At 36.4% G+C, this 27,628-nt stretch overlaps 3 protein-coding genes and 1 non-coding gene across 4 annotated transcripts in view; 2 read left to right on the top strand and 2 right to left on the bottom strand.

Annotated features, from left to right (window-relative positions):
• Positions 1–21: 21 nt before the first annotated feature.
• LOC108594436 (nuclear hormone receptor FTZ-F1 beta) lies at positions 22–23,037 on the bottom strand. The gene is made up of 7 exons (XM_033293231.1): positions 22,888–23,037; positions 1,838–3,745; positions 1,502–1,776; positions 1,283–1,433; positions 631–733; positions 416–570; positions 22–358 (listed from the first exon to the last, which is right to left on the bottom strand). Exons 2-7 carry the CDS (start codon positions 3,590–3,592, stop codon positions 275–277), a joined length of 2,523 nt encoding a protein of 840 aa, XP_033149122.1. The 5' UTR covers positions 3,593–3,745; positions 22,888–23,037; the 3' UTR covers positions 22–274.
• Trnal-uaa lies at positions 8,205–8,287 on the top strand. Its single transcript has one exon. It is a non-coding gene; the product is annotated as a tRNA-Leu (tRNA).
• Positions 23,038–25,129: 2,092 nt separating the features above from the next.
• LOC108598136 (protein disulfide-isomerase A6 homolog) lies at positions 25,130–26,790 on the top strand. The gene is made up of 2 exons (XM_017984757.2): positions 25,130–25,275; positions 25,355–26,790. The coding sequence occupies exons 1-2, from the start codon at positions 25,254–25,256 to the stop codon at positions 26,650–26,652; spliced, it is 1,320 nt and encodes a 439-aa protein (XP_017840246.1). The 5' UTR covers positions 25,130–25,253; the 3' UTR covers positions 26,653–26,790.
• Positions 26,791–26,877: 87 nt separating this feature from the next.
• Positions 26,878–27,628, bottom strand: part of LOC108608230 (kinesin-like protein GA13060) — a 12,141-nt gene continuing 11,390 nt past the window's right edge. Inside the window, exon 7 of the mRNA XM_033294928.1 lies at positions 26,878–26,887. Coding sequence (XP_033150819.1) covers positions 26,878–26,887 — 10 coding nt within the window. The remainder of the gene's footprint in view (positions 26,888–27,628) is intronic.

The raw sequence follows: 27,628 nt of genomic DNA, 5'->3' as shown, positions 1-27,628 counted from the left end.
CAAAATACAAAAATTTTGGCAAACATTCTCGCTCTCTCTCTCTCTCTCTCTCTCTATATATCTCTCTGTGTCGCTGTTTTAAGCTTTAAGTGCTTTCAGTTTGTGATTTTACTCGTGTTTTTGTTGCCGCCATTGCGAGATTTGTGTCTGTGAGCTTATGTTCTTTAGGCACATGTTTTCAGAACTTATCAGATAGAGCGCTTAAACACTAAGCATAGATACTGCTAATACTAATCATATAAAACTTTGTGTGTTGCATGGCCCACAGCATTTGTCAATGTTCTCCGCGCAGCAGCTCCATCAGCAAATTGAAGTCAGCGCCATCACGTGTCTTTATGGTGAGCATCTCCTTGCCCAGCTGCAAAGCCAAATAAATTAATTTCTATAGCAGCTGATTTAATGCTGATTAACTTACCTGACACGTGCGCTGTAGATCGGGAATGCGCAGCAGCAGTTCACCAAACTTGGACGGCGTATCGGGATAATGGGCCAGCGTATAGGCCTGTAAGCTCTGCAGCGCCTTCTCCTGGCACTCGCGCACCTTAACCGCCTCATGCAGCTCTGTGGTGTCTATGTAAAGTTGTTTAAATTAGTTGCAGCTACTAAAGTGTTATTTTATGTATAGCTTACCAGACTGCAGCAGCACGATCACCTTCATGGCAACATATTCATAGCGATCAACGCGTAAACGCCGCAAATGATCTGTCAGATTCAACATACGTTCAATGCAGGCCTAAAATATAAAGCAAAATAAACGTATATTATTTAAAAGTTAAATAACAGAGGTTTGTGCTGTTATGTGCAGCGTAATGTTAAGCTACAAGCTGTAATTACAGAGTATAAGAGTATAACAGCGCGACTGCGCTGCTATTAACAGTTTTAGATTGTGCTGTGTATAAAACAAATTTATGTCAATTAAAGCAAAAGTAAATTAAAATAAATATTGAATTAAATAAAATACGCATACAAAAACAAAATTTAGCAATTAAAATTAACAATGTATAATAAATTAAATAAAATCATTTGGAAATCTAATAACAAATCAAATTTAAACCATTTTAGGCCATTGATCGACTGATTTCATTTATGATTAATATGAATACCAAATAAGAACGTTTGCTTTATGGAGTAACTAAAATTAATGATAGGTACACTAGTTTTGTCTTTAACAGACAAGAATTCTATGTTATTAATAGCTTACTAAACATAAATTTAAAACCTTTTTGTATGTTTTTAATTTAACACAACTACTTAAACATTATTTAACTATTTATTTTCGCACCTGCAAGCCATTGGTCTTAGCCTGCGCCAGCGTAATCTTTCTGCCCTGTGACATTTTAATCTCGCCGGGCGTATCAATCGAACGAAAACAGCAGGAGAACAGCAACAGTTCGCACCAGGAGTTGATGAGCAGGCAGATTTGATCGTCAATCTGCAAACAGAGCCGAGAGATTAATGGAGTAAGCTATGCTGACATAATTTATTATATAGCTACACACCGGATATATTCTTAAAGAGCGGCAGACTCTTGCACCATTTGACAATCTTATAGAGCCGATGATCGGCGACATTACAGAGATGAGCAATCAGATCGGGATTGGCATTCTCGCCATTGGATGAGAGACCAGCACTGGCCAGCAGTGGATTGGTCATCTGTGGTTCGCTGCTGCTGCTGCTGTTGCTGGCACCATTTGCACCAAATGAGGACAGCGGCTGATTAATGCGCGCCAGCTCTGCATCCGTGTATTGCCAGAGATGTTCAACATCCATGATTTCCTAACAAACCAAAACAAACAACGAATTAGTTAGTGAATTAATTGAATTGTTAGGCGCTTACCTGTAGCAGAGCTGGAACGCTGGAGGCGCGTGTTAGAAGCTGCGCTTCGGTTTGCTCAGTCTTGATGGCAGCGCCCAGACTGGGACTGGCGGGCAAGCTGCCGCAGCTGGAGCCACCGCCGCCGCCGCCACTGTTAAAGCCATTGAGCTGCTGTTGATGCTGCAATCTCTGCTGTTGTTGTTGCTGCTGCTGATGTTGCTGCTGCTGCTGCTGTTGTTGGTGTTGTTGCTGTTGCGCTGCTGCGGCTGCTGCTGCTGCTGCCGCCTGATCTGGACTTAGCAGTGGACTCAACATGGCATTGGGCAGCGTATAGGAGCATTGATAGGTGGAACGACCGCCGCGTGTGCGATCCTCGCGTATGGCCTCCAGTTTCATGCCCTTTTGCAGACACTTCTCAAAACGGCAGGCGGGGCACTTTTTGCGCGTGGAGATGCTCACCTGGCAGGGCCCACCACGCACGCACACATAGTTCTTGCGATTCTGCACGGTGCGCTTGAAGAATCCCTTGCAGCTCTCGCAGCTGAAGATGCCGTAATGGAAGCCGCTGATCTTGTCGCCGCAAATGGGACAGGGCGAGTTGATCAGCTGCTGGCGTGAGATGCCCGCCGGTGAAGCAGGCAGCGCGGCAGTGGCATCCAAATTGCTGGCATCCATGCTGAGATTTTGTGCCTCCTGCCCGGCGGCGGCGGCGGCAGCAGCAGCGTCCACATTCAATGGCCGATAGAGCAGACTATGATGATGCAGCGGCGTTGCGCCATTGGCATAGCTGGCGGCGGCGCCAGTGGGCACTGTGCCGGGATAGGGCGCATGACGCGCCTGTATGGGCGAGTGGGTGGGACTGAACTCGGAGCTGTAGCTGTAGCAGCTGCTGTGCGATGCGTCGCTGTTGTTGCGGCTCAGCGAGGGCGTATAGGGGGCGTGGCGCGACGTTAGCGGCGACTGCGACGGACTACTGTGCGTATAAACGGAATGTATGGCCGAGTCGGGACTGGGATTGGCGGGCAGCAGCGGCAAATGACCGCCGCTTGAGGATTTGCTGCGCTCGCACAGCGTTGAGCTGGCAACGGCGGGTTCGTATTTGAGATTAATGGGATCACTTTGCGTCGGCGCCAGCTTCAGTTTGTTGCCAAAGTTTTGCTTTAGCGGCAGCAACTGTTGCTGCTGCTGATGTTGCTGTTGTGGTTGCTGCTGCTGCATTTCGCCCGCTATATGCTCCAGCTCGGTTTTGATGGGCTGCATCATGGCCACCACTTGACTGCTGCTTGTGCTGCTGCTGGCTTCGCTTTTGATAACCGTTTCCGTTTCCATGAGCTCCTCATCGCCCAAATTGGTCTCTGGCTCGCTGAGCTCACCCTCCCAGCTCATGGGCCGCGGTCCATTCTTGTCCGCCGCTCGTCGTCGCACCTTCAGACTCTCAATGTTCGCCAGCTCCGCCTCCGAGTCGGACTCCTCCTCCGCCTGGCCCGTGCTCGTGCCGCTCAGCGGTATGCGCAAACTATTGCCGTGATTGTGATTGTGATTATGATTGTTATAGCTCGCTATAACCGGCACCAAATTCCCATTCGGCGTCGGCAGCTCATCCAGCTCGCACTTGATATTGGTCACCGACACATTGTGACGCACAGTGGATGCCACAGACGCTCCCATCGTCGTCGTCGTAGCTGCTGTCGCTGTGCTCATGTTCATAGGCAGCTGATAGCCAATGCTGTTGGCTCCGCCCGCTGCTGCGCTCTGCTCCGTCTTGATGCTGGACATGATTCTAAAGCGCGCGCGTGTGTGTGTCACTCTCTCTCAATTGCAATTTAATTAATGCAATCTATATGCATTTCATTTATTTATTTATTTACTTGTGCAATTTATAGAAATAGGACAGATGTCGTTGATGCAGTTCCATTGTGTTGTGTAAGTCTGAAAAGGCAGAAGAAAGTCAAAATTAATTATCAATTTTTTACACATATTATACATAAAATAAACTATAGATATATTAACAATTATTTGTAATAATTTGTAGCTCTCTAATCATAAGTTTTTGTTAATTATTAAAGAGCTACAAATAAATTATGTCAAAAATAAATTCAATAAATATTATTGTCTATTGTGATTAATTATTTTTATTAATTTGTAGTTGCTTCAAATTCTTTAATTTTTAATTTTATTCTGAATTTACTTAAAAAAATTATATAAAAATATTACAATTTGTCTTTTAAGATAATAAAAGGCTTTTTATAAATTCAAACTATAATTTTCTCTCACTCTCTCATTTCATATGCAAGCAATTTCAACATTTTTCATAAGTACGAATCATCCAAGCAAAAGAATTGAAGTCGTAATTGTTACTCCGACGTCCACTGTAAACATTTTCTTATATTGTTCGCCCAGCACTTAAATAAATGAACAATAGCACTGCGAGTCATTTGCGGACAAGCCCTAGCAACAAGAAAGAATGAACGCTTCTATATATTGGCAACCACATGTCTTCCAGCTACCCCCAACTCTAGACAAAGCCAAGCCAACGACCTTGGCCTCTGTGCGATAGTCAAGTTATGTTAATTAAGTGCTAAAATAAGCCCATGACATGTGGCTTACACACACACACACAGACATACAGATAATTTACAGGGTGTTCCTGTTATCAGCAGCAGCAGAAGAAAGAGCGAGAGCGAGAGCGAGAGCTCTTCGAGCACGAACAATAGCTTCAAAGAACAATAATAAACATAATAATAATGCTACAACAAAAAATGTCAACGACCCAGAGGTTCGGCCAAAGCGAAAGAGGCACAAAAGCCAAATGGAATATGTATTATAATAAATTTAAGGTACATTAACCTAAGCGAGCAGCTGAAATTTCAGTTTTTGTTGCTACTTACATAGAAAGAGAGTGAGTGAGTGAGTGAGTGAGAGAGCGAGCGCGAGAGAGAGCGGGTGCAAAGTCAACAAAGGGCATTGGCCATACTAAATGACTAACAGTGTCAGGGCCTTGGCCTGCAATAAAGGGTTGGGGGTAGAACAAAAAAGAATAGAGAAGAAGAAATATTGCAACTGCTTTTCACTTTTTGTCATGCGCTGCTTGTGTTTAAAATGCAAAATGCTTAAGCATGTAAATTGCAGTCGAGCGAGCGAGCGTCTTTTGTTTAGCCGGTACAACAACCCACGAAAAGCAAAAAAAAAACAACTGAAATGCAAGCAAAAGAGAGCGCCACACACATTGGAGCGCGAGAGCAAAGGACGACCTTCAAATAATGTTGAAAATTTGTACGCAAAACGACCTTGCCGTACAGCAACAACAACAAGACGAAGCAAGCACGAAGAAGACGCAGCGACGACAATGAAAACGAAGCAATACTCACACACACACACACGCAAGACGCAACACATGCGCAAGCAGAGCGCCAATATTAATCGTGAGAGCGCCAAGTAAAGTAAAAAAAAATACATATTCAAAGGCAAGCAACAGACGGGGGTGTGTGTAAGTGTTTGTATGCATGTATATGCTCTTGTCTGTGTGTTTCCATGTGTGTGTGTGTGTGCAAGCACAAAAGAAAATAAACAAAAATGTTGATATCAAGAGCAAGCGTCGTTGCGCCGCTACCGACGCCGCAGCACAAAATCAAGAATAATTTTCCCTCGCTTGTGTGGGTGACAAAAAGAGAGCGTGAGCGCAAGCACGCTGAAAGAGAGAGAGAGAGCGTTCACAGTTGCTGTCTGTGGTTTTTCATATGTTTTTTGTCTTTTTTTAGGGTAATATGTTTTAGGAGCCAAATGCAGTCAAGTTGAAGCAATTTGATGACGACTTGTTTTTTTATATACTATAGAACTGTACCTGGTGCTTGAGCGCTGCAGAGCGGGGGTGGGGGAGAGTAGTGGATTGATTAGGCGGAAGTGTTTTTTATGCTTAAGTGTGAATTTCATTAGCATATTATATTATGGAAACTTTGTGTATACACAAACGAGTTTATTCTGATTGAAAATGAGTTGGCGAAAATGGTAATGAAAGAAAATTCTTAGATGCTTAGCCTTAAATACTTTTTTATGGAAATAAGTTAGCAAATAGGTAATGGAAGAAAATTAGTATGTAAAACACTTATTTAAATGAAAAATGGATAAATGCCATATGGCTTTAATACTAGAAATGTTTCAAATGCACACTTTGCTAGAAATACAGCAGTTATTATTATAGTAAATTTCTCAACTCTAAGCATTCTACTCCGTTTACTAAATTACCAAATTCCTGAGCAATTCAAACCTTGAACTGTGTACACACCCCCATATAAATTTTGCATATATTTAGTTTTTTTTTTTTTTGAGCACCTTTCAATTCTGTCTTGCTCAAGTCATGATCTAATTACGCTTATTAAATACATATTATGGTTAAAAAAAACAAATGCATAGCAATTAGCTCATATTGCATGCCAAACAATCAACTGAACGTTGGCATTTTAGCCATGACATATTACAAACTGGAACTGCATGCCAAGAGATTTGCTTGTTGCAATTTGACAAGCCCCTGAAAAAAAAAACAGAGAACTGTAGCCAAACTGACATTCCAAAGTCAGGTTGGAGTTGGCGCGGGTAGTTGACCAAGAATGAATGCAACGGGTGGGGCTGCCGCTTATGACTCCATGGGACCAGTTATCGATTTTTATCAGCATTGTTTTTGACTTTGACAGGCAAACACATTGCCGAGAGCGAAAAGTAAGCGAAAGAGACAGAGAGAGAGAGCAACAAATATATATAAAAGCTACTTCAACTTGCTTTACAACTTGCAGCAGCTTCAGCTTCAGCTGCTGTCTGAACCAAAGGGGTTGACCTTCAAAGTTTGTATTGCCACCGCTTGGAGCGCTTTAGCTATATCGCGGAAAATGGCGTAGCCACTGCCTAAATCCATGTCAATAATCTTACATTGACATTGACATGCTTCGAGGAGCTGCAACTTGGGGTTGCCACTTCGAAGGGTTGTTGCCTTGCTCCCAATGTCCATTGAATAGGAAGTGGGTTTCAATTATGCGTAACATGAAAGTGTAATGCGCATTTTCTAAGGCGGGCTGGATGGGGCGCCACACATTCTAATTGGGGTAGCGGGCGACCCTTTCGAGAGTCCAACATACCACAGAAAGCGCTAAAAGCGCAATTGTTTGGGGTTGCTGCAAAGTAAGGGTTGCAAGTAGATAATGTTGTTAACTAAAAGCTCTTTTGTGTTTTTTATGTCAGTCCAAAAAGTAAAATTGTAGCAAAAAGCCAAGCAAAGTGTCGAATTAACCGCAATTATAACAAAATATTTTGGTTGGGGTTATGGCAATAAAGAAATGCCCAAAGGGTAGGACTTGGTAGGACTTGCTCTTGCTGCTGGCTCAAGCCTAAAAGCCTAGTAATTATTATTCATTTTGCAAGTGAAGCTAAACTTTAACTTTCATAAGTTTCAGAAAAATTCTATAAAAATTAAGTCAATAGAGAGTTTAGGAAAACTAACAATATTAATAAATAACTAAAGTATACAAAAACTAGGTTCAGAACAAGATTGTAATTGCCTTAAAGATAATTTTAGCTTTTAATGAAAATTAGCTGCTTTTAGCTTTTATAATTTAAAACAGAATTCATTACTAAAGTTGAAATAAAAAGAAAGTTTCAGCAAATTTAAAAGTGAATTTTACATGTTCAATCGATAAACTTTTATAATTTCAAATAGAATTCTGTATACAAAATTGAACTACTAACTGCTGCTATAATAAATAAATGCACAACAATTTTTAGTTTAAATTGAATTTCTTATTAAATGCACAAAATTGAATCAATCTTTACTTACAAAACAAACTTAAACTAATAATCATATCGACTACCAAAAGGCATCACTATGACTTCAGTCTCTTCATTGATCCTGGCGCTGGTTTCAATCAATGCCCAAACTCAATGCAACATCAAATGCACACAGGTTGCCATGTCTGTCCATTGTGGCATATTAATTACCAAAATTCCTGGCCTGCAACCCGCTGGCTGCGCAGCCAAAACATCAAAGCCCATGAGTCTAGTGTCTGCCACAAGCAGCTTGCAGCTTACATAATTTTTGGTCAATGCAAACTGCAACAGCAACAGCAGCAGCAACAGCAATCTGTGTCTGTCTAATATCTTAACACAGCCCCCCATGGACAACAACAACAACAACAACAACAGCAACACCTTTCAGCAACAACAAAAGGCAACAGACCCGTGCTACGATGTTGCACTTAAAGAATAGCAAATGCTTTTTATATAGTTTAAACTTTAAAGCAAACGTTTTTGTTGCTGACTCATAAATTTGCCTAATCATAATTTTGTTGTGTTTTAAATTAGTCAACTCATATAAATAATAGTTTGAGCTGGTCGGATCCTCACAGTCAGATTGGCCGAGCGGTCTAAGGCGCCAGGTTTAAGTTCTGGTTCTCTCTGAGAGCGTGGGTTCGAACCCCACATCTGACAATAAAAAAGGAGCAGATTGGGTCTTCTCATATTTTTTTAATATAAAATAAACTACTTTAACAGCAGTTGTAGCAATATAATAATCAATTTTCTTATGTTTGTTTTACTTAAATAGCTACTACAATTACACAAAAATAAATGTCTTTTATAAATTATATGTATGTATGTCTGTAGGCGATCTTGTTTATATAAAAAACATGTACAAATTTTAATTTGTTAAGATTTTTTTTACAACAATTTGCAATTGCAGACTAACTATTTTATTTTTTTATGACACAAATAAGCTTAAAAATCAACTGCTAATGGAATATTTCATTTAATAACAAATGTAAATTTTTTTACATTATTTTTGAGAGAAACTACAATAATTTAAAATTACAGCTGGATTTTTAGCACTATTTTTAATTGTTTTTATATAAAACAAAAAGTTTAGAATATGTTAAAATAAAAACAAATTTTAAGCTGTTCAACAATTTGAAATTCCGCCCATTTTAGTGCTTATAAACTTTAATCAAATGTAACTTTTTTCTAAACATTTTTCTTGCAGTGTATTTGCAATAATTTGAAATTGCATTTGGCGCTGCTCTGGCAACGGGCCACATTTTTCACTCCACTGTGTGTTCGGTTCGCATTTGATTAATCATCGGTTGCATGCAGCTGTGCTATGGACTATGGGGAGGGGGTTGGGTGGTGTGGCAGGTTTGTCGTACGCTGTGGCACGTCATTAGCATAATGTACAACACAGAAGTTGGCTCTCTATGCTAGAAAATGGCCAACAAATTGCAAAAGCCATACGGTATTAAATATTCGCTTTAAACAGCCAACAGGTTAGACCAGACGCAGATTGTCTGTCTGATTGAAAAAAAAAAAAAACGAACATAAAAAACTGCGTGGTACGTTTTGGCTTAGCATAGAATTTCCTATTGCCATTTTTGCAGTCTTGGCCTAAGAAAATGCAAAGTGTTTGCCTGTCTCGTAAACTTATAAATCCGTAAATATCTATGCATATCTAAGTGAAACGACGCGGCGTCTGCAGAACTTGATTTTCAACAGGTGCGTCGCTTGTCTAGTCCGCCAGCCAACCACGTGAATGTTTCACCTTTTGAAAAGCCTGTAGCGGATTTTGCATAGACTAAGCATCGCCACATTAAAGGAATTTTTGACTTAAATAAGTGTAAAGATGTAAAAAAATAAAATCGAAAACAACAAAAACTCAATAATATTTAATTTATTTTATTTATATAATAAGAAATTGCTGCTCAACTTTTATATAAAAACAAATGTTAAGGCTTTATATATGCTGTAAGCTAAATTAAATTAAATTAAATTAAATCAAATAAATGTAAATTATATATTCTGTTGCTAAATCTGTTAAATCAAATATATGTGCATTTGTTTTTTTAAATAAAAACAGCCAACTGCTTATTCATTGATTCTTTATAAATCAAAATAAAACCATAAATGGCCAATAAAACTTGTTAATTTTATAAAGTTAAGCAATCTTTTGTTTGCTTTAGCATTAGAAATTTAACAAAAGACTTTTATGTTTTGTTGTTTACATTTAATTATTTTTTTATGTCTTTAGCACAACGACTATTTGACCCCAAAGCTGCAATAAGAATGTAAATAAATAAGATAAAATTGTGTATGTATATTGAGTACGCACAAGCTTTACACAACAACAAGACTTAAAAGCTTCAAGCTGTCTAAAGTAACGGCACGACTGTATTCATTTCATTTATCTTTAGTTGCCATCAAATTAAAAGAATAATTTTTTTTAAATATTTTTAAACATTTAAAAATTCTTTCTATAAAGTAAAAGATTAAATTTAGCTGTTTACCGATTTATTTTTAAAAATTGTTTAAGCTCAGCTTGGCAATATTGCAATGCAGTCTCCCATGACTAAAAGTTGCAGCGCTTCAGTGGCAAACTGCGCACCCAGTTTATGCCACAGGTAGCAAAAAAGCACAAGACTTGCCACAAATTGTCAACGTCGGCGCACCTCTCGCTCGCGCTCTCTCTCTCTCTCTGTCTCACTCACACAATCTTGAAGAACCCGCATTAAGTTTATTTTATTTCGCTTGTTTTTTTTTTTTGGGGCGTTACTCCGTATACCACGTTAACTCGTTTTGACCTGTGACCATTCCCGTCGGCCACGCTCGCGCGTATCCGTTCAGCCATTTAGCATACATCTTGCACCTTACGCGCGTACGTTCACTCCATACGTGCCGTCCCGTACCGCCAAATGCGCGCGTTCCGGTCCGTCCCACGCACAAATCCTCCGACATCGTACTTCACGTTGCAATGTGGCAAAGTTGCAAGTCGCGTCTGCATAACAATTACAATTTACAGTTTACCGTTGCACGAAAACAGGAAATGTTACGCTTGCGCCTTCTTGCAACTTTATGTGGCATGCCACTCCTCGCAGCTGAGAACTGAACTTTGTTAAACAAAAAACAACAACCGCATAGTTAATAATTAGTCCGGGGCAAAGCTTTATATTGTTATCAATATCAACAAAAGATAGTCCACGATTTGCGCTATCAGCAGACGTTTATTTATTTATAATTTTTTGCGCTTTATTGTTGCTGCAGCTGCTTGTTTGTTGTTTACACTCAAGGTCGTTGGAATTGCTCTTTAAAAATAAATAAAATAAAAACCACAAGCAGGTTCAGCGCTTTTGAGTTCCTTGCACATAAATCAATTCAACTCCAGTCGTGAGTTAAACAGCAATTTAATTAGTTACTACGTATTATTGCAATTTGAAAAGTTTTATAACAAAACTCGTTTTTGCTTACTTTTAATAAATTCAAATTTAGTGCAATAAAACAAACAGCAAAGAGAAACTTCCACAAACTTTTACAAGCATCCATCAAATCAAATCACACAAGTTTAGCCCAAAAATCAACTTTCTTTATAGCAAATGCTAAATATACAAATTCTATATAATTATATGCACAAAAACGTTTGACAAAAAAGGTTAATAAACGATCGTGAACTAGTTTAGGTTTATGTTTTATAAAGAAATTAAGCTGTAGCTCCAAATCTATTAACATAACTATAAACATTATATTTTATAAATCAATGCGGCATTTAAAAAGTAAAAAGTAGTCAAGAATTAAAAAAAAAAACAATTGAATTTACTAATTCTAATATATTGCAATAAAAAATGTTAAATGTACTGAGCTGTGGCTTTAGTTTTAGTAACTTTAGTAATTTAATAGCCCAATCCAAATGTAATAAATAGTAAGTAAATAGCAAAATAAAAGCAATAATTTTAAAAGTTGTAATATAAAAACAATAAAAAAAATCAAATATTTTTTTTAATTGTTACTATTAACACAATAAGTGTAACAAATTTGCTTTTTTAACAAATAATTTGCCAACTACAAGTTTGAAGAGTAAGCTAAGATTATAATAAAATACAGAATTCCAAAAGTTTTAATGAAAATAAATTATTTGTAATTAAAAATGTGAGGCTCGTCTAAGTTTTTCGTGGTGAAGTCCAGCTCTATAACATAATAAACTTCTAAAGTTTACGTACGTACTAACTATGCTAATAATAATTTGCAAATAGTATAAACAGCAAGTTAAGATTATAATAAAATACACAAATCCAAAAGTTATAATGCAAAAATACTGAAAATAAATTATTTGTAATTAAAAATATGAGGCGCGCTCAAGTTTTTGTCTGAATTGAAGCTTATAACATATTAAATTAAATAAAGTTTACTACCTAACTAAAGAGTCGAATACCAAATCGAATACCAAAAGTTCTAATGCAAAAATACTGAAAATAAATTATTTGTAATTAAAAATGTTAGAGGCGCCCAAGTTTTTGTCTGATTTGCAGCGTAACATATTAAATTTTAAAGTTTTTTAACTAACTAAAGAACTAACTAACTAAATGAAAGACTGAATAGCAAAAGTTCTAATGCAAAAACACTGAAAATAAATTATGTTTAAATAAAAATCAAAATCCATGAAAATAAATTAGCTTTAGCAACAGACAGATTTTTGTAATTAAAAATGCAAGCTCGTCTAAGTTTAATTTATTTATTTTTTTGCTTAGCATTTGTTGCAACAAGTTGAGTTCGAGTGTGCGGCGCCTCAATGACACAACGTTCCAGTTTATCGATTACACAATAGTGAGCAACCTGCCAAACAGTTTCACTAACTGAACCAACTAAGCCGAATGCTTTATAGCCAAAGCAACAAGAATGCCAGCACGCATAGTCAACTGCATTAAAAACAATAAACAAAAACAAAAAACATAAACAAGTAACTCAGCCGACGCAGAAGGCGATCGGCAACAACCTTGTGCCAAAACAACTTGCCAAGTAATTCGTTTTTCCTTTTTATAGCCTAGCCATGTATATATATAAGATATATATATATATATATAGTTTGCACATACGAGTTGGCTTGATATTAATTAAACGCACGCAAAGCTGCAACTGCCACACAGCTGCCCACCCAAGCAACAAGCAACAAGCATTGCAGTTGCAACTGCAAGACAAACGAGTTCCGCCAACAGAACCAGCAACCAGCAACCAGCAACAACAACAACAACTGTTGGAAATTGTGGCTTAGACGCTTCTTGTGTCTATCTTTTGGTCTGGTCGAGTGGGCGACTAGCACTACCGATCTTATATACAATGTAAATAATGATAAAGCGACTGCAATCACAACTTGACAATTTGATTAAAGCGCTTATTTGATAAAGTTACAGATAGACAAAGAACTATATTTTACTTTATTTTAATGCACACAATATAAATAGTTCTTGCAATCTATAAATTTAATTTAGACATTAAGCGTTATAAGTTTTTATATATAAGTTTGAATATGTTCAAAATTAGCTTGAACTAAATTTGCTGCATTTGCAGTTTGTAGCTTTGAATTTTAATTTGTTTAAGTTATAATCAAAAATACATTTTAAGCTATGCAATCTTAAAAATACTCGCAATTATTTTAACTTTTTATTTTTAATAAGCACATAGCATTAATTAAATTCATAATAATTTAATATAAATGCAGCATAAAAAATGTTTGTTATTATTAAAATAAAAAGTTTAAAATATTGCAAATATAAAGAATGCATAATTATATATAAATAAATGTTTAATATTGTTTTATTATATTTTTTCATATTATCCATAATAAACTTTTTTTAAAGATGCAGAGCTGCTTAGAATTTTATTTATACTTTATCAGTGACGTAAAAGATTCAACTCATTTTTAAATTTAATTCATCTTGTATAAAAGAAAGAATTAATTTAATTTCAAAATAATTCTTTAGAATGACTCTAAGCGTAATTTTAATGCAGATTGGAAAAAAATTAAATATTTTAATTCAATATTAATGAATACTGAAGTATTCTTTTAGAATCCTTACTTGTATGCATATAAAAATTAAATCTAAAATTAACTTTTGTACTAAATATTTAGGCTTTTGTTGTTTATTTTTTATTTACAATAATCTGTTCGCATTATTTTCTTTAATTATAATATTTATTACTCTCTATCTCTCTCTCTCTCTCTCTGTCTCTCTTTCTGTATATTTCTCTCTTTCTTTCTCTCTCTACACAGCTATTAAAATACTTAACTAATATTGCTTATTTCAACTAGCATTTTCAACATATTTGCAACCACTGTGCAGTGGGCACTATTTTGCATGCGTCGCTGCATTTGGCTTGGATTGGGGGGCAGCAGCAAAGGTTACGTTTAATGAGTCTGTTTTGGAGCTTTGCTTTGCCTTTGCCGTGTAGCAAATGCAATTGGATGAGTGGCTATGTCCATGTCCAGCCAGACGTCAATCAATGCGTCAAAAGCAAGTTATGTTGCCAGACTAATGGAAATGGGTGGGTTGGGTTTTTGGTCATTTACCTATGACATGATTGATTCGTTGCAGTTGCAAGAAGAAGTTGCCAAGAATATGGAAATTGTATTTCCTATATCCATAGTTCGAATTAATTGTCAAAGTAAAGCATAAAAAAATACTAATTGAATTTATGCTAAAGATAATAATAATAGAGTTTGTCTTGTTGGCTTTTAGCCTAAAATAACAATTTTATATATTTTATTTATATATCTTTTAATTAGATACTAGCATAATACGAATAGCAATAACTACAAGAAATTGTTTGCAATGGTTGGAAATTAGTTTAATATAAAGCACTAAGATAGCGAAGCTTGAATTTCATAGTACAAAAGAATGCGCCAGTTTTGAAATAAAATATAGACATATCATTTTAAAGCTTAAAATGAATTACTCTACTGTACTGTTATTTATTTATTATTTATTTACAGTTATCTCAGCATCTTTAGTTATTAAATTAGTTTGTTAAATAGTTTATCTTGTAAATAAATAAGTAAATAATATTTACTGATAATAACTAAATTTTTTATATACATATATTTACTAGATTAATTTATTTACTCTCATACAAATATTTAAATAAATTCAAGTAACTCGATATTGAAAATTACAACATTTTCTTTATAGTTTGAAATTAATTGCAGCTCAGATCAGATCAGATCTTTTATATACAAAGTTAATAAATATATATATTTTTTAAACTCTGTCTTTGCTGAACAACAACAAAGCAAGTAAATTTATAAAAGTCAACCCCCCCACCCCCTTTCAGCAGCTCAACTCTAATCAATGTCATTGCTCCATTTGCCTTGGCCCTGTGCCCAAAGCTGCGCTCAGCTCAGCTCAGCTCAGTCTTGTGTGTCCTTTGTGTCAACTGCTCTTAGCCAAAGGGCGCGCTGCAGCATTAACAGCTGCAACACACACACACACACACACACGTACAGCTACATATATGTATCTATGAGATACATGGCTTGCGCTCACTCGTTCTAAACTCCTCATTTTATATATTTTTATGTTGCTCGCTCAACTTCTCAGCTGCAACGACGACTTGTGTTCTTTATTTTATTTTTTTTTTACTTTTTAACGCCATTTTTCGGGGCAAGGTCATCAGCGAGACAAAGTCAATGGCCGCCAATGACCTCTGGCTCTCTCGCTCTGGCCACTGTTCGTCTTCAGCTGCTGCTGCGCTGCTGCTGCTTGTTGTTGCTTCTTTCTTCGCTTTTGTGTGTCTGCCTCATTTACAACTTGTTCTTGGCATTGGCCTATGTAGGAAAAGCAGCCGAGCAACAACAAAGCGGGCAGGGAGGGGGGGTGAGCTGCGGGCGTCGCGTGGGCTAAGATGACGTGTTACTTTTTTTTTATGCTGCTGCTGCTGCTACGTTGACTGTTCTGCTCTCTTTCATTGCTTTGCTTGTGTTTCCTCTTTCTCGGCTCTTTGTTTGGCTCTTTTTATGAGACTTGGCAACAAGTCGTTGCAAGTTGCCTACACCGCCAACAATGTTTGAACGTATTTGGCCTTTCTTTTGTCTGCGACTTGCCACTTATCTCTCTCGCTCTCTCTCTCGCTCTCACACGCTCTTTCTGCTATGTCGTCTTCTTTGCAAATGTGTCCAATGATCTTTCTCTTTGTTTTTTTTACTTCTGCTGCTGCTGCTTTTATTGCCTTTTGTTTTGCTGTTGTTGTTGCAAGTTCTTCAACCTCTTTCCCGGTGGCATTGCAAGTCGCTAAGTGTTTGTTGCTGCTGTTGTTGTTGTTGCTGTTGCTGTTGCTGTTGCTGTCAGTGTTGCCAATGGCGCTCTCAGCAGTTTGACAACTCTCTTATAACTGTCTAACTGTTAAATCGATTTATTTAGCTTTCAGGCTGATTTTTTTATTATAATATAATTTAAGTAAAGCGAAAAGCTATAAGCAACAACATTTAATTTAATTTCTAAAATTATTTTTTTATGCCTGTTTAATTTGTTATTTTTTTAAGCATAAATTATAACATTTGAAGCATTTTATTTTTAAGAATCTAATTTTATTAAATTATAAAACTAAAGCAATGAAAAAAATTAGAATAATTTAACTTACAATACATTTAATGTTTAAGATTATTTTTTTATGCCTGTTTAATTTTTTAAATAAGTAAGAAATATTTTTTGAAACATAAATTAAAACATTTTATTTTAAAGAAGCTCATTTTATTAAATTAAACTTAAGAAAGCAAAGAAAAATTATAATAATTTATTAAAACATTTTTCCATGTCCAATTTATATTTTATAAAAAAATCTAATTTAATTTTGGCTACTAACAAAAACATTTATTTGAAAAATATATAAATTTTACATTTAAAAATTGTGCAACTTTTTACTATGCTTATTATTTTGTATACAATTTATTTTAACTTTAGACTAATTGTCAACACTGTGTTTAATGAAATGAGCCTGCAACTTAATTTGGCTTAAGTTTCTCTTATTTATCTCAAGTTAAGTATAACAAATAAAACTACGCTTAAGCTCGTATTTCCAACTTAAACGTTGAGCCTGCTTTAAAAAGCGCTGAATAAGACATAAATCCTTGAAATAATGTGCCGGCGGTCGCGGCTTTCAGTTCCTTAAGTATCTCAAAGTCTCTGCCCCCCCACCTCACTCTCCTCTTGTCGCTGTTGCCCTTGTATAAATATTTTTTGAGCCTTTTTTTTTATTGCGGCCACGTTCTTTACGCCCGCAAACTTGATTTGTTTTGATTAAAGCGAACTAAACTGCGTTTGCTTTATAATTTATTTTTCGCTTTTGCGTTTTGTCTGTCTTTTGTTAAAGTTTAATGCGTTGTTGTTGCCGTTTTCAAGGACATTCGCTTAATTTAGGATCTGAGAAAACATATATATTATAAAAATAAGCTTGGAGCAGAGTCTGCAATGCTGAGCTTTAAATAAGCTGTGAGTTGTTTATGTTTTAAAGTATGAACTTTTAAATTGAATAAAACGAATTGCAAGCAGTTGAGCTTAAGAATTAATTGGCGCATAAATAAAAAGACGATACGAAATAAAATCAGTAATGAATTTAAGTTACTTAATAGCTGCATAAATGAAAATGTATTTAAACATTCTTGTGATTAATTTAGTTTGCAGCTGCTTCAAAATAAAATCAGTAATAAATTTAAGTTACTTCATAGCTGATTAAATGAAAATTTATTTAAATTAATTAGATTGCAACTGTTGCATAGTTAAAATCAATAATAAATTTAAATTATTTAATTGGTAGATAAATTATAATAATTATAATTAATTTAGCAAAAAATATAGCAGCTTAAGTTCAAATTGGCAAAAAGTTTATTAAGCTTATAATAAGTTAAGCTACATTTGGCAGTAGCAAAGTTAATAACATTATTCATTACTTTAATTCAAATTGAAGTGCAAATATTTTGTATACATTTCAATTTGTTTATAAAGTAGTCGCATAACTTATTTAGCATTTATATAATCACAACAGGTGCTTATCAAAATTCTCGCTGTGCCTTTGCACTTATCTATCAAATATTTGGCCGATTAATTTTTAGTTTGTTGCCGTTCTTTTCACAGCCACTTAACGCATAGCTTTATATATATAATCACGCGACTTTTATATACACACAAGAAGCAACAACAGCAAAAATGTTGTCATGATTCATTTGCCAATTTCATTTAAGCAAAACGTGGCGAAATTTTTCATTAGCTACATAGAAATCTAATGTTTTAATATACTATATATGCTGTATGCTTTTAAAAATTGCCTCAAGGTCGTTCTACACAGCTAAAGATACAAACACACACACACACACACATAAACAAATGCTGAGCGTACATAGAACGTTCTTCATTTCTTGATTATTATTTGTTGCTGTTGTTATTTGTGTATTTCCTGTTTGAAATGTGCTAATTTATTTATTTTTTACTTTTTGGCAGCTATATAATATATGCTTATATATAGAGAGAGAGAGAGCAACCGGCTTTGTCAACCTGTCGCATGATTTGAACTGACAAATTGATTGATTGCCCAAATATAATTTTTTCTTTATGCTGTGCTATAGTTTTTTATTTTTTTGTTTGTAACTCATGCTGATATTGAAGTAGGTCAAATTTTCTAACTTTTACCAACAATATGCGCTACATATGTTTGTAATGTTATCTATAGCGCGTTATAATTAAATCTATTTTTATTAATTTATTGACAGCTATTGTTTGTTTGCTTGCTGTAGGTTTTATAAATTGTATAAAAATTATGTTAAATTTTCGCAGCGCAAAATATTTAAAAATTAACTACATTTTTTTTAAGATTTATTTTTGCGCTGTTTTTATACACTTTGACATTTTTGTAAAAAATGGAAAAATGGTATTATGAAGTTGCTCAAACGTATGTAACAGGGAGAAGTGAGGAGCGTGGGCAACCCATAAAGTATATATATATTCATTGATCAGCTCGACAGAGCTGAGTCTATAGCAATTGGTCCAGTCTGTCGTCTGTCACGTCTGTCACGTATGAATGTCTGAGCAATTGTTTTTCTCAGGAACTATAAGAGTAGAGCAACCAAAGTTTTGGTATATAGGGTGCTCCTATATGCCAAACCCGAATATTTTTTTATTTCTCCCCTCCCGCAAATCAGAATTAAAAACAATTATAGGCAGTAGAAAAACTTTAATATTCTGAAATAAGATCCCAAAAATTGCACTTCCATAGTCATGTTTCGGACGATTTGTGCAAGTTTCAAACGATCGGATCAAATAACTTAGGAATATTCACATTTATTAAAAAAATATCTATAGCACAGGGGGTGACACGTGCTGACGCGCATACACAAAACCGTCGCTGCCGGACGCGCGCGCCGTATACCAGGGGGCTGACGCTACAGCGAGAAAACGAAGCTGTGAACGGTTAGATTGTTTTGTGTGTATGTGTTTGTAGGTGCATGCGTGTGTTTGCTGCATACCAGTCAAAGTGTATTTTAAATGTGGGTGGCGCAACTTTAACCTGTCCACTTGTTTCTTATTATTAAATATATAGCTTTGTTTATTTATTAATTGTTAACTTCTTATATTCATTTATTTACTTTTTATATGCTGCATTATTATTATTTAGTATTATTTATGATTATTTATTATTATTTATTATTTATTATTATTTTTTAAAGATTTATTTATGCGCTCATTAATAACTTTTTTATTTATTATTTACTGCTTGTTGTTATTATTAAATATATAGCTTTGTTTATTTATTAATTTTTAGCTTATTACGTTTATTTATTTACTTTTTATATGCTGTCTATTATTTATTGCCTATTTATTATTATTATTTGTAACTTATATGATTATTTTATAAATTTTGCTTTGTATTTTTATAATTATTTGTATTTAAGTAAGATATTAACAAAATTTAAAACAATGTCTTTTAATTCAAGGCAAACTCGTAGCATTAACAAGTTTTCAAATTCGGAATTTTGAAAGCTTAAAGTATTTTTAAATGGAAACAAAGTTTACGATGCCGCCGCCTTTGAATAAACTTTTCAAATTGAAATTAAGTCAACAATTTTCAGTAGCTATATAACTATAAATAAAACTAAAGCAGTAGCAGTTTGTTTAATACGCTACAAATTGCAATTTAGTTTATGAAAATTGAACAATTGTTCAGTTGTTCGGCGTAGTTCGTAGCGCCAAACATTGGAGCACCCCAATGCGTCATGTGAAGCGTCACGTCAAAAACTTTGAGACCTTAAACAGAAAACACAGAAACCTGAAACAGGAAGAAACACGTTTTGACTGCCGCTGTATACATTTCTATGCTTGTATGTGTGTTTTGCTTAGGGAGTGGAGCCAATCGAGCATAGCCAGCCAGCCAGAGCCAAGAGGACCAAAGCCAAAGTAAAAAGCCAAACAAACTGCGAGAGCTCAAAGAGTTGAGACTTGAGGCCTGGCGGCAATTTTCAAGTGATTAGTCATCCCAGACGGCGATAACAGTCAAGAGAGAGAGAGCGAGAGAGAGAGAGAGAGAGAGAGCGAGAGAGGGAGGTAGAGAGAGAGCGCGCGCGTGTGCCTCAAATCAAAGTTTAAAGCATTAGCATAGTTTTATTTTTGATTTTTAGTGGCAACAACTTTCAAGTTGTTGTTGCTTTTGTCTGCAGCTCCAATCAATTTTTATCGTTTTGCTTTAATTTGATGAGATTTTTATCGTCTGCTCTTGGCTTGTTCTTGCAACTTTGCATAAATTAAGTTTAGCTAATGAACAGCAATTTTTACAAACAGACTTTAAAACATACAACTTATGCTTGCAACTGTTGCACAATGCTGCAACATTTAACGGCACAACAGCTGCAGCCAGCAACTGGCAATAGAAATTGGCCAAAACGTTCAGGCAGCAGCTACAGTTATGGCCAAACTTGCAACAACAAAAAAAATAAAGTCAAGCCAACGCTTTTGTTGGCAATGTTGGCCAAAAAGTCAACAGCAACAGTTGCAGCCAAATGGCAACAGCAACAATGTTGCCAGCGAATGTTGAACTTACCAATTACAACAACAACAACAACAACAACAGCAGCAACCCAAGACTTGCAACGTCCGTCTGCTAGTTTTGAACTGAGGTTACAACAAGGTAAACCTGCTGCCATGTTTATTGTATCTGCGCTTTGATCTCTCGCCTACCAGACAATAGAACAAAGCGAAAAGTTGTTGTTGCCACAGCAGCAGCAGCAGCAAAAATTATGGGAGGAGGTCAATGCTGCAATTGTTAACTGCTAATTAGCAGTCAAACAGCGAGGGCTCCATGTAACTATCGATACATACATAACTATCTATATGTATTTATGTTTTGTTGCTGCTGCGAAGATGTTGAGAACCGGTTAAGACGCCAGCAGCAGCAACAACAGTTGCTGTTGTTCTTGTGCTATTGTTATGCCAAATAAGCTAGCATAAACTTATCAAACATAAATTGTAGACAGCTGAATATGTCTATACGTACTTGCTAAAGCAACATTTCAACTAGAACAAATGCACTATTTATTGCTCTGAAATTAATCGATAACTTTATAAGCAACAGCAAAAGCTTGTAGCTAAAGTTAAAGTCAAGTTAAAGCTAAAAACAAATGCCAAGTATTGAAAATAATTGTTTTCAAATTAAGCTTAAGTTTAATAAGCTTAGACAACAATAAATCTACAATGTTTATGTTTACATTTGTTTAAAACAAAGTATTTGCATTGCTCTATTAATTGTTTGTTATATTTAATGCGAAGTTAGCCATTTACAATAAAATTAGTTACAACTACAATTTGCTTACATTTTACTTAAGCTTAAGTTTTAGCAGCTCTCTCCCTCTTTTGCTTTAAAGTTATGACAACAAAAGCTCTAAATTAACATTTGTGGCCACACACTCGTGAAAAAGAGTTCAAGAACATAAACAACGCAATGGACGTGGCCAACAACAATAACAACAAAATACAAAAAACCAGCAGAGCCAATCAACTTACAAAACTTGCCGACAAAACGCCTGCGCTTCAGTACCAAAGAAAGAAAGAGAGAGAGATTAAGGAGAGGGGAGTTAACTCTTTGGGTGCTAAAGATACAGAGGGGGGGAGGGCAGCTGCTGTTGACGGCTTACTGCTATTAAAAGACCGCACATAAACCCAGTTACGAACAAGACTACAGTAAAAATAAGCATATAGAAAATTTTAAATAAATTTTAAACTTAAGAAAAATGTAGCTTAAAAAAATATATATTAAAAAAATCTATTACAGTAAAAATAAGCTTATAGAAAATTTTAAACTTAAATTAAATTTATGCAATTTAAATAAAATAATAATTTTTATTTACGTAAAAAAATTATATATTTAAAAAAAATTACTACAACAAATTTCTAGCTATAAATATATTTTTTATTAATGCAAAAACTTATTGAAAATGCATTATTTGAAATATTAAACTCATTAATTATATAAAAATTACAAATATACGAATATTTGCTATTTTCTGTATTATTATAATTTTTCTGTAGTGTATACACTAAAGGCAAAAAGGCAACTGCAACTGGTAGTCGTTTCCCCAATATTATCGTAAACACAAAAACCGCAAACTCTGCTCCTTCCACCAACGTAGTTAAAATAATAATGAGCACAACATTTAAAATGCTTTATGAGATGGCAACAACAATAACAACAACAACAATACACCTACAGGGCAAGCAGCATTGTGTGGCTCTTCGATTTTTGCTTTTTCTGGGTCAAGAAATACGCGAAAGCCGCCGCCGCCGCCGCCGCTGCCGCTGCTGCCAGACGCGATCAGCGACAGTCGTCAAGTTGCAAAAAGAATTGCTTAAAGGTAGAGTTCAAAACGTGCCCGGGCCACATCGTTAAAAGCTGCTCTTAACTGCAACAGCAACAACAACAAAAAGTCAGTCAACAAATAGCGCGCAATGCACTTTTAACACGCGTGTGGTTGCAACAATTTCCGGTGGCCAGCACCAGTGGCCGCAAGTCGAGACCCAAAAGTCACTTCATGAGTCACACAGCCCGTCCAAGCGGCCACATGGAAAGTAGTTCAAGTGGACCAAAGGCGCCACAAAAAAAACTCAACTCCACTTTGCTGCGTGTTAATTAAATTGTTTTGATTTGCAGCTTCAAATTATTATTATACCCCAAAGCTTTTTTTATAAACTATTTGCAATTACATTAAGTCTCTTTCTCTTATTTGTTTAGCTTATTCTATTACTCACCATTCAAAATGTTATAATTAATATTCCAAATTCGTTTCAGTCTAATAAGATTCAGTGTTGATATTCCCTAAATGTTTGGGCGCGTTGTTCAGTTCCACAATTTGTTTAATTTGTGTATTAATTTGTCAAAACTTTAAATTTAATTGTTTTTATTTCCAATTTACATTTTTCTTTTATTTTTGTTGTTAAAATGGTTTTATAAAAAATATTTTGCACAATAGGAATTTAGATTTAAGTATTGCACAACGTCGAGCGCTGATTTTAATATTTATTTTATATTCTCTTTATTTCACCTGTGAATTATTAACGGTAAATTAATCATTCAGTCCGACGCGCTGCGTATGTGTGTGTGTGTGTTAACGAGCAATAAAAAAAAGCAAAGAACTCGACTTGCAAAATAAAAACAAATAAACAAAATGCTTGGCAAACGGCAACTGTTGAAGTTGCAACGCGGAAGCTGCTTGCAGCAAAAACCAGAATTATTTATTTTCTTTTGCTTTTTGAGCATTACACGTAACGTGTGCTTTCTTTATAAATGATGTACATGTGTTGTTGCGGTGTTGTGTGTGTGTGGTGTGGTGTGTGTATGGAGAGAGTGTGCATGTCTGTGTGGGTCGTTCTTTTTTTTGCACTTGCTCCTGGCGTTTTTCCTCACCTTTGCAGAGTTTATTGACATTTTCAGCATTTGCTTTTGCGCTGCTTTCTTTGCGCGCACTCTCTTTCTCTCTGTCTCTCTCTCCACCTAGCGCTCTCTATCACACCAGTGTTGCCCAGGTGTTGAGCGCACTCGTATAAGCTAGATTCTGAGCTAAAATAAGCCAAACAATAATTATATTCCCGACTTTTATTTTTGTATATAATTTTTGATATTTTGCGCTAAACTTTGTGAAAACAATTCCAGCGTTTAGTAAGAAATAACATTCTTTTAACGTTTTTAAGCTACAGCGTTCAAGCTACGAATCCATAGAATTATTTTCAAATTATGCTAGAACTAGCCTGAAACAAGCTAATCTGACAACACTGTATCACACACACATGCACACGCTCTCCTTAACACTTGATTTTGTGTTTTTGTTGTTGTTGCTGAGAATAACCTTCAATTTTATCTTATTGCGCTCTCCCTGTTGTCACACACACACACACACCAACACACACTCAGAACTCGGCCCCACATTTGCTTGTTGTTGGGGCTTTGTAAGCTTTTGTTACTGCGTGTTGTATGAATTAACATTTGCCTTGGGTTCTGTTTCTTATGCAGCTTGATTTTTATTTATGCATTATGCTTATTTTAATGCAATTAATTGCATTTTTTTTTCATTCATTTGCACAAATAGGCACACATACACTCACATTCTCTCACACACTCTGAAATGCGCTCTCAATTTTTTGTGCGACGATTGACTCTTGATGCTCCAGCACTTAAAAAACACCAATTCTTAATGCTTAAAATTGAGCTCAATTTTATTTCACATACATATTATTTAATTAATTATTCTTTAGTTATTTAGTGCGAATCGGCGCTTTGTTTAATCACTTTTTAAACGCAAATTCGGCAATTCTTTTTCCGCGCGCTACACGCACACGTCCGCACGCTTCGGCTACTTATTTTTTTATGAGAAGAAGGAGAGAATGAGACAGAATGAGAGGAGGAGAGCATGTAAATCGTGTAAACTGTGCGAGTGAGAAAAGGTGAAGTTGGAACACTGTTTGAGCGAGAGATCGTGGTTCGAGTTCGCCTCAAAATCCTGAGTAATTGTGCAAGCGAGATGTTCGAATACTTTATTGCAACATGCTTGAGCGGATAAGTCCGGATAATGATTTTGAATCCGATTATTTGTGAGAGCGCGAAGATTTAAGAGCATTTTATGTTGATGCAAGCATGTTGATGATGATTATTTTTAATACATTTTTCTGAAAGCAGAAGGCTTGTCTGATTAAGCGATGGAGCTACTGTATAGACATCAAATGTCTTTAACAAAACGCTAATAGAGTTCACAGTCGGAAGAAAGCGATGGAAAGTCTTTTTCCCCACACGACTATACGCTTCGGCTACTCAGTATCAAATGAAAAAATCGGTGCTTTGCAATGAAACTGGATAACATTGGTATTTGCAACATATCGTTCTTTTTGCAATCAGTGTTGCAAAAGCAATAATAATTTTGAACAATAACGGTTCCCAAAATAGCATAAGAAAATATATCGCAAAATAAAAATTATCGATATATCATCAACAACCCTAGCGGTGACGTGTATTTTTGTCGGCATTTTGTACATACTTTATAAAATCAACACAAAATTTTAGTAGCTTTGCATTTGGAAGAGACACGTAAGCTAAGCAAGTACAAGAAGATAAACTAGGAGCAACAATGAGGAAGCAACTAACAGCACGTAAGTGTTTATTGAGATTGAACTTTAAGTGTATCAATGCAAATTAACAAACAATACGCCCACACTTATGCAAATGTAGCGAGCATATTGTTGCTGGTCACGCTTATTGCAGGCGGCACAAACGCCTTCTACTCGCCCAGTGACGGCGTTGTGGAACTGACAACAGCCAACTTTGAGCGCGAGGTTATGCAGGATGATGCCATTTGGGTGGTGGAGTTCTATGCGCCTTGGTGTGGCCATTGCCAGTCGCTGGTGCCGGAGTACAAGAAGCTGGCCAAGGCTGTTAAGGGTGTGGTGAAGGTCGGTTCAGTCAATGGCGACGAGAATAGCAGTTTGAGTGGCCAATATGGAGTACGTGGCTTTCCCACTATCAAAATATTCGGCGCCAACAAGCGCACGCCCACTGATTTTAATGGCCAACGCACAGGTAAGGCAATTGCGGAGGCGGCTTTAGCCGAAGCTAAAAAGAAGGTGCAAGCTGCTTTTGGTGGAGGCAGCAGCAGCAGCAGCGGTGGCAGCTCATCTGGCTCAAATGGTGACGTCATTGAGCTGACAGAAGATAACTTTGACAAGCTGGTGCTAAACTCTGATGACATTTGGCTGGTGGAGTTCTTTGCACCATGGTGCGGTCACTGCAAGAATCTGGAGCCCGAATGGGCCAAGGCTGCCAAGGAGCTCAAGGGCAAAGTCAAGCTGGGCGCACTGGATGCCACTGCACATCAAAGCAAGGCGTCCGAGTATAATGTACGCGGCTATCCCACCATCAAGTTCTTCCCCGCCGGCAGCAGGCGTGCCAGCGATGCTCAGGAATACAATGGCGGACGCACTGCCTCAGACATCATTAGCTGGGCCAGTGACAAGCATACGGAAAATGTGCCCGCACCCGAGCTGCTGGAAGTTACTGATGAGGCTAGTTTCGATGCCGCCTGCGAGGGCAAACCTCTGTGTGTGGTTTCAGTGCTGCCGCATATACTGGACTGTGATGCCAAGTGCCGCAACAAGTTCCTCGATACGCTGCGCACATTGGGCGAGAAATTCAAACAAAAGTTGTGGGGCTGGGCTTGGGCTGAGGGCGGTCAGCAGCCTGCTTTGGAGGAATCACTCGAAGTTGGCGGCTTTGGCTACCCAGCCATGGCTGTGGTCAACTATAAGAAAATGAAGTTCTCTGTGCTGAAGGGCTCCTTCTCCCAAGATGGCATCAATGAATTCCTGCGTGATATTTCCTATGGACGTGGCCATACAGCTCCAGTGCGTGGCGCTAAGAAACCGGAGATTGTGAACGCTCAACCGTGGGATGGCAAGGATGGCCAGCTGCCCACAGAAGAGGACATTGATTTGAGTGACATTGATCTAGATGACATTAAGGATGAGCTCTAAGCTGTCTTAGCGCTTTGTGATTTATTCCAATTATTACTTCGAGACTGCAGCCCCTTGCACATTATTCATATGTTTAGCAGATCAACTTAAACCAATGTCTATTCTTATTTAAGTCAGCAACGCCCGCATGTATAAAAACTACTAATGTCCATAAGCATTCCAATTTGTACCCATAACTTAAAGAAATTAACGAAAAAAATTAGATCAACTGAAACTCAATGTAACTCATTTAAATCTTAAATAGAAAGATTTTTGTGGAAGAGTTTCATATTGGTACTGACCAAGAGCATAAAATCTTAAACTAAATTGAATTGTAAACGTCTCTAGATGATTAAAACTGCACATTCAAATGCTAATCAAAATATAAAAATATTTATAGCGGCACAGATGTAAATCAAAAGGAATAACTAAATATTTCTACCATTCCACGCATAGTACTAATTGTTTATTCATTAGAGCTGTGAGCTGGGAATCTAAAATGCCAATGTAAATAATGCACTTGACTTAAGTCAAATTGCATTATGTTATAAATTGTTAAAAAAATTAAAATCGAGTAAGTACAGCTTAAGTACAACCTGGCAATGTATATAATGCTAAGTGGAAATTCTTCAAGGTTCTGGTTTCAGTCGTCAATTGGTACGAGTTAAGATACAAGTTCTCTTATATGCAAAATGCATAACAAAGACTTGTTGAATGCCAAATTTTAAATGGAAATAGCTGCCTGACTCAAACGCCACAAACGTGCCAGGGGGACTCATCAAGAGTGAACTACCTGCGCACGCTGCATTTGAGTGCAATACATATATATACATGCATGTGTGTGTGTGTGTGTGTGTAAAGGGATCTTTGAAGCGCAAAAGAGAGAGGGAAAAATAAAACGTTTAGCCTGTTGCGCATGCTCACAGAAAACATCTAAATACACGCGTTCGAAAACATTCACAATAAAATAAACTCCATTTCCAGCGAAATCTTACTC

Source organism: Drosophila busckii, chromosome 2L (genome assembly GCF_011750605.1).
Source record: "Drosophila busckii strain San Diego stock center, stock number 13000-0081.31 chromosome 2L, ASM1175060v1, whole genome shotgun sequence".
Classification (NCBI taxonomy): Eukaryota; Metazoa; Arthropoda; class Insecta; order Diptera; family Drosophilidae; genus Drosophila; species Drosophila busckii.
The sequence above is the reverse complement of the archived record's forward strand: the minus strand, read 5'-3'. Positions and strand labels throughout refer to the sequence as shown.

Bases quoted from the DNA above. Each gene is read 5' to 3' on its own strand.
- LOC108594436 (XM_033293231.1), bottom strand. From the start codon at position 3,592: ATGTCCAGCATCAAGACGGAGCAGAGCGCAGCAGCGGGCGGAGCCAAC. The intron at 1,777-1,837 runs GTAAGCGCCTAA...TTGGTTTGTTAG, and splicing joins GCGTTCCAGCTCTGCTACAG to GAAATCATGGATGTTGAACA. The intron at 1,434-1,501 runs CGGTGTGTAGCT...GCTCTGTTTGCA, and splicing joins CCGCTCTTTAAGAATATATC to GATTGACGATCAAATCTGCC.
- LOC108598136 (XM_017984757.2), top strand. From the start codon at position 25,254: ATGAGGAAGCAACTAACAGCAC. The intron at 25,276-25,354 runs GTAAGTGTTTAT...ATGCAAATGTAG, and splicing joins GAGGAAGCAACTAACAGCAC to CGAGCATATTGTTGCTGGTC.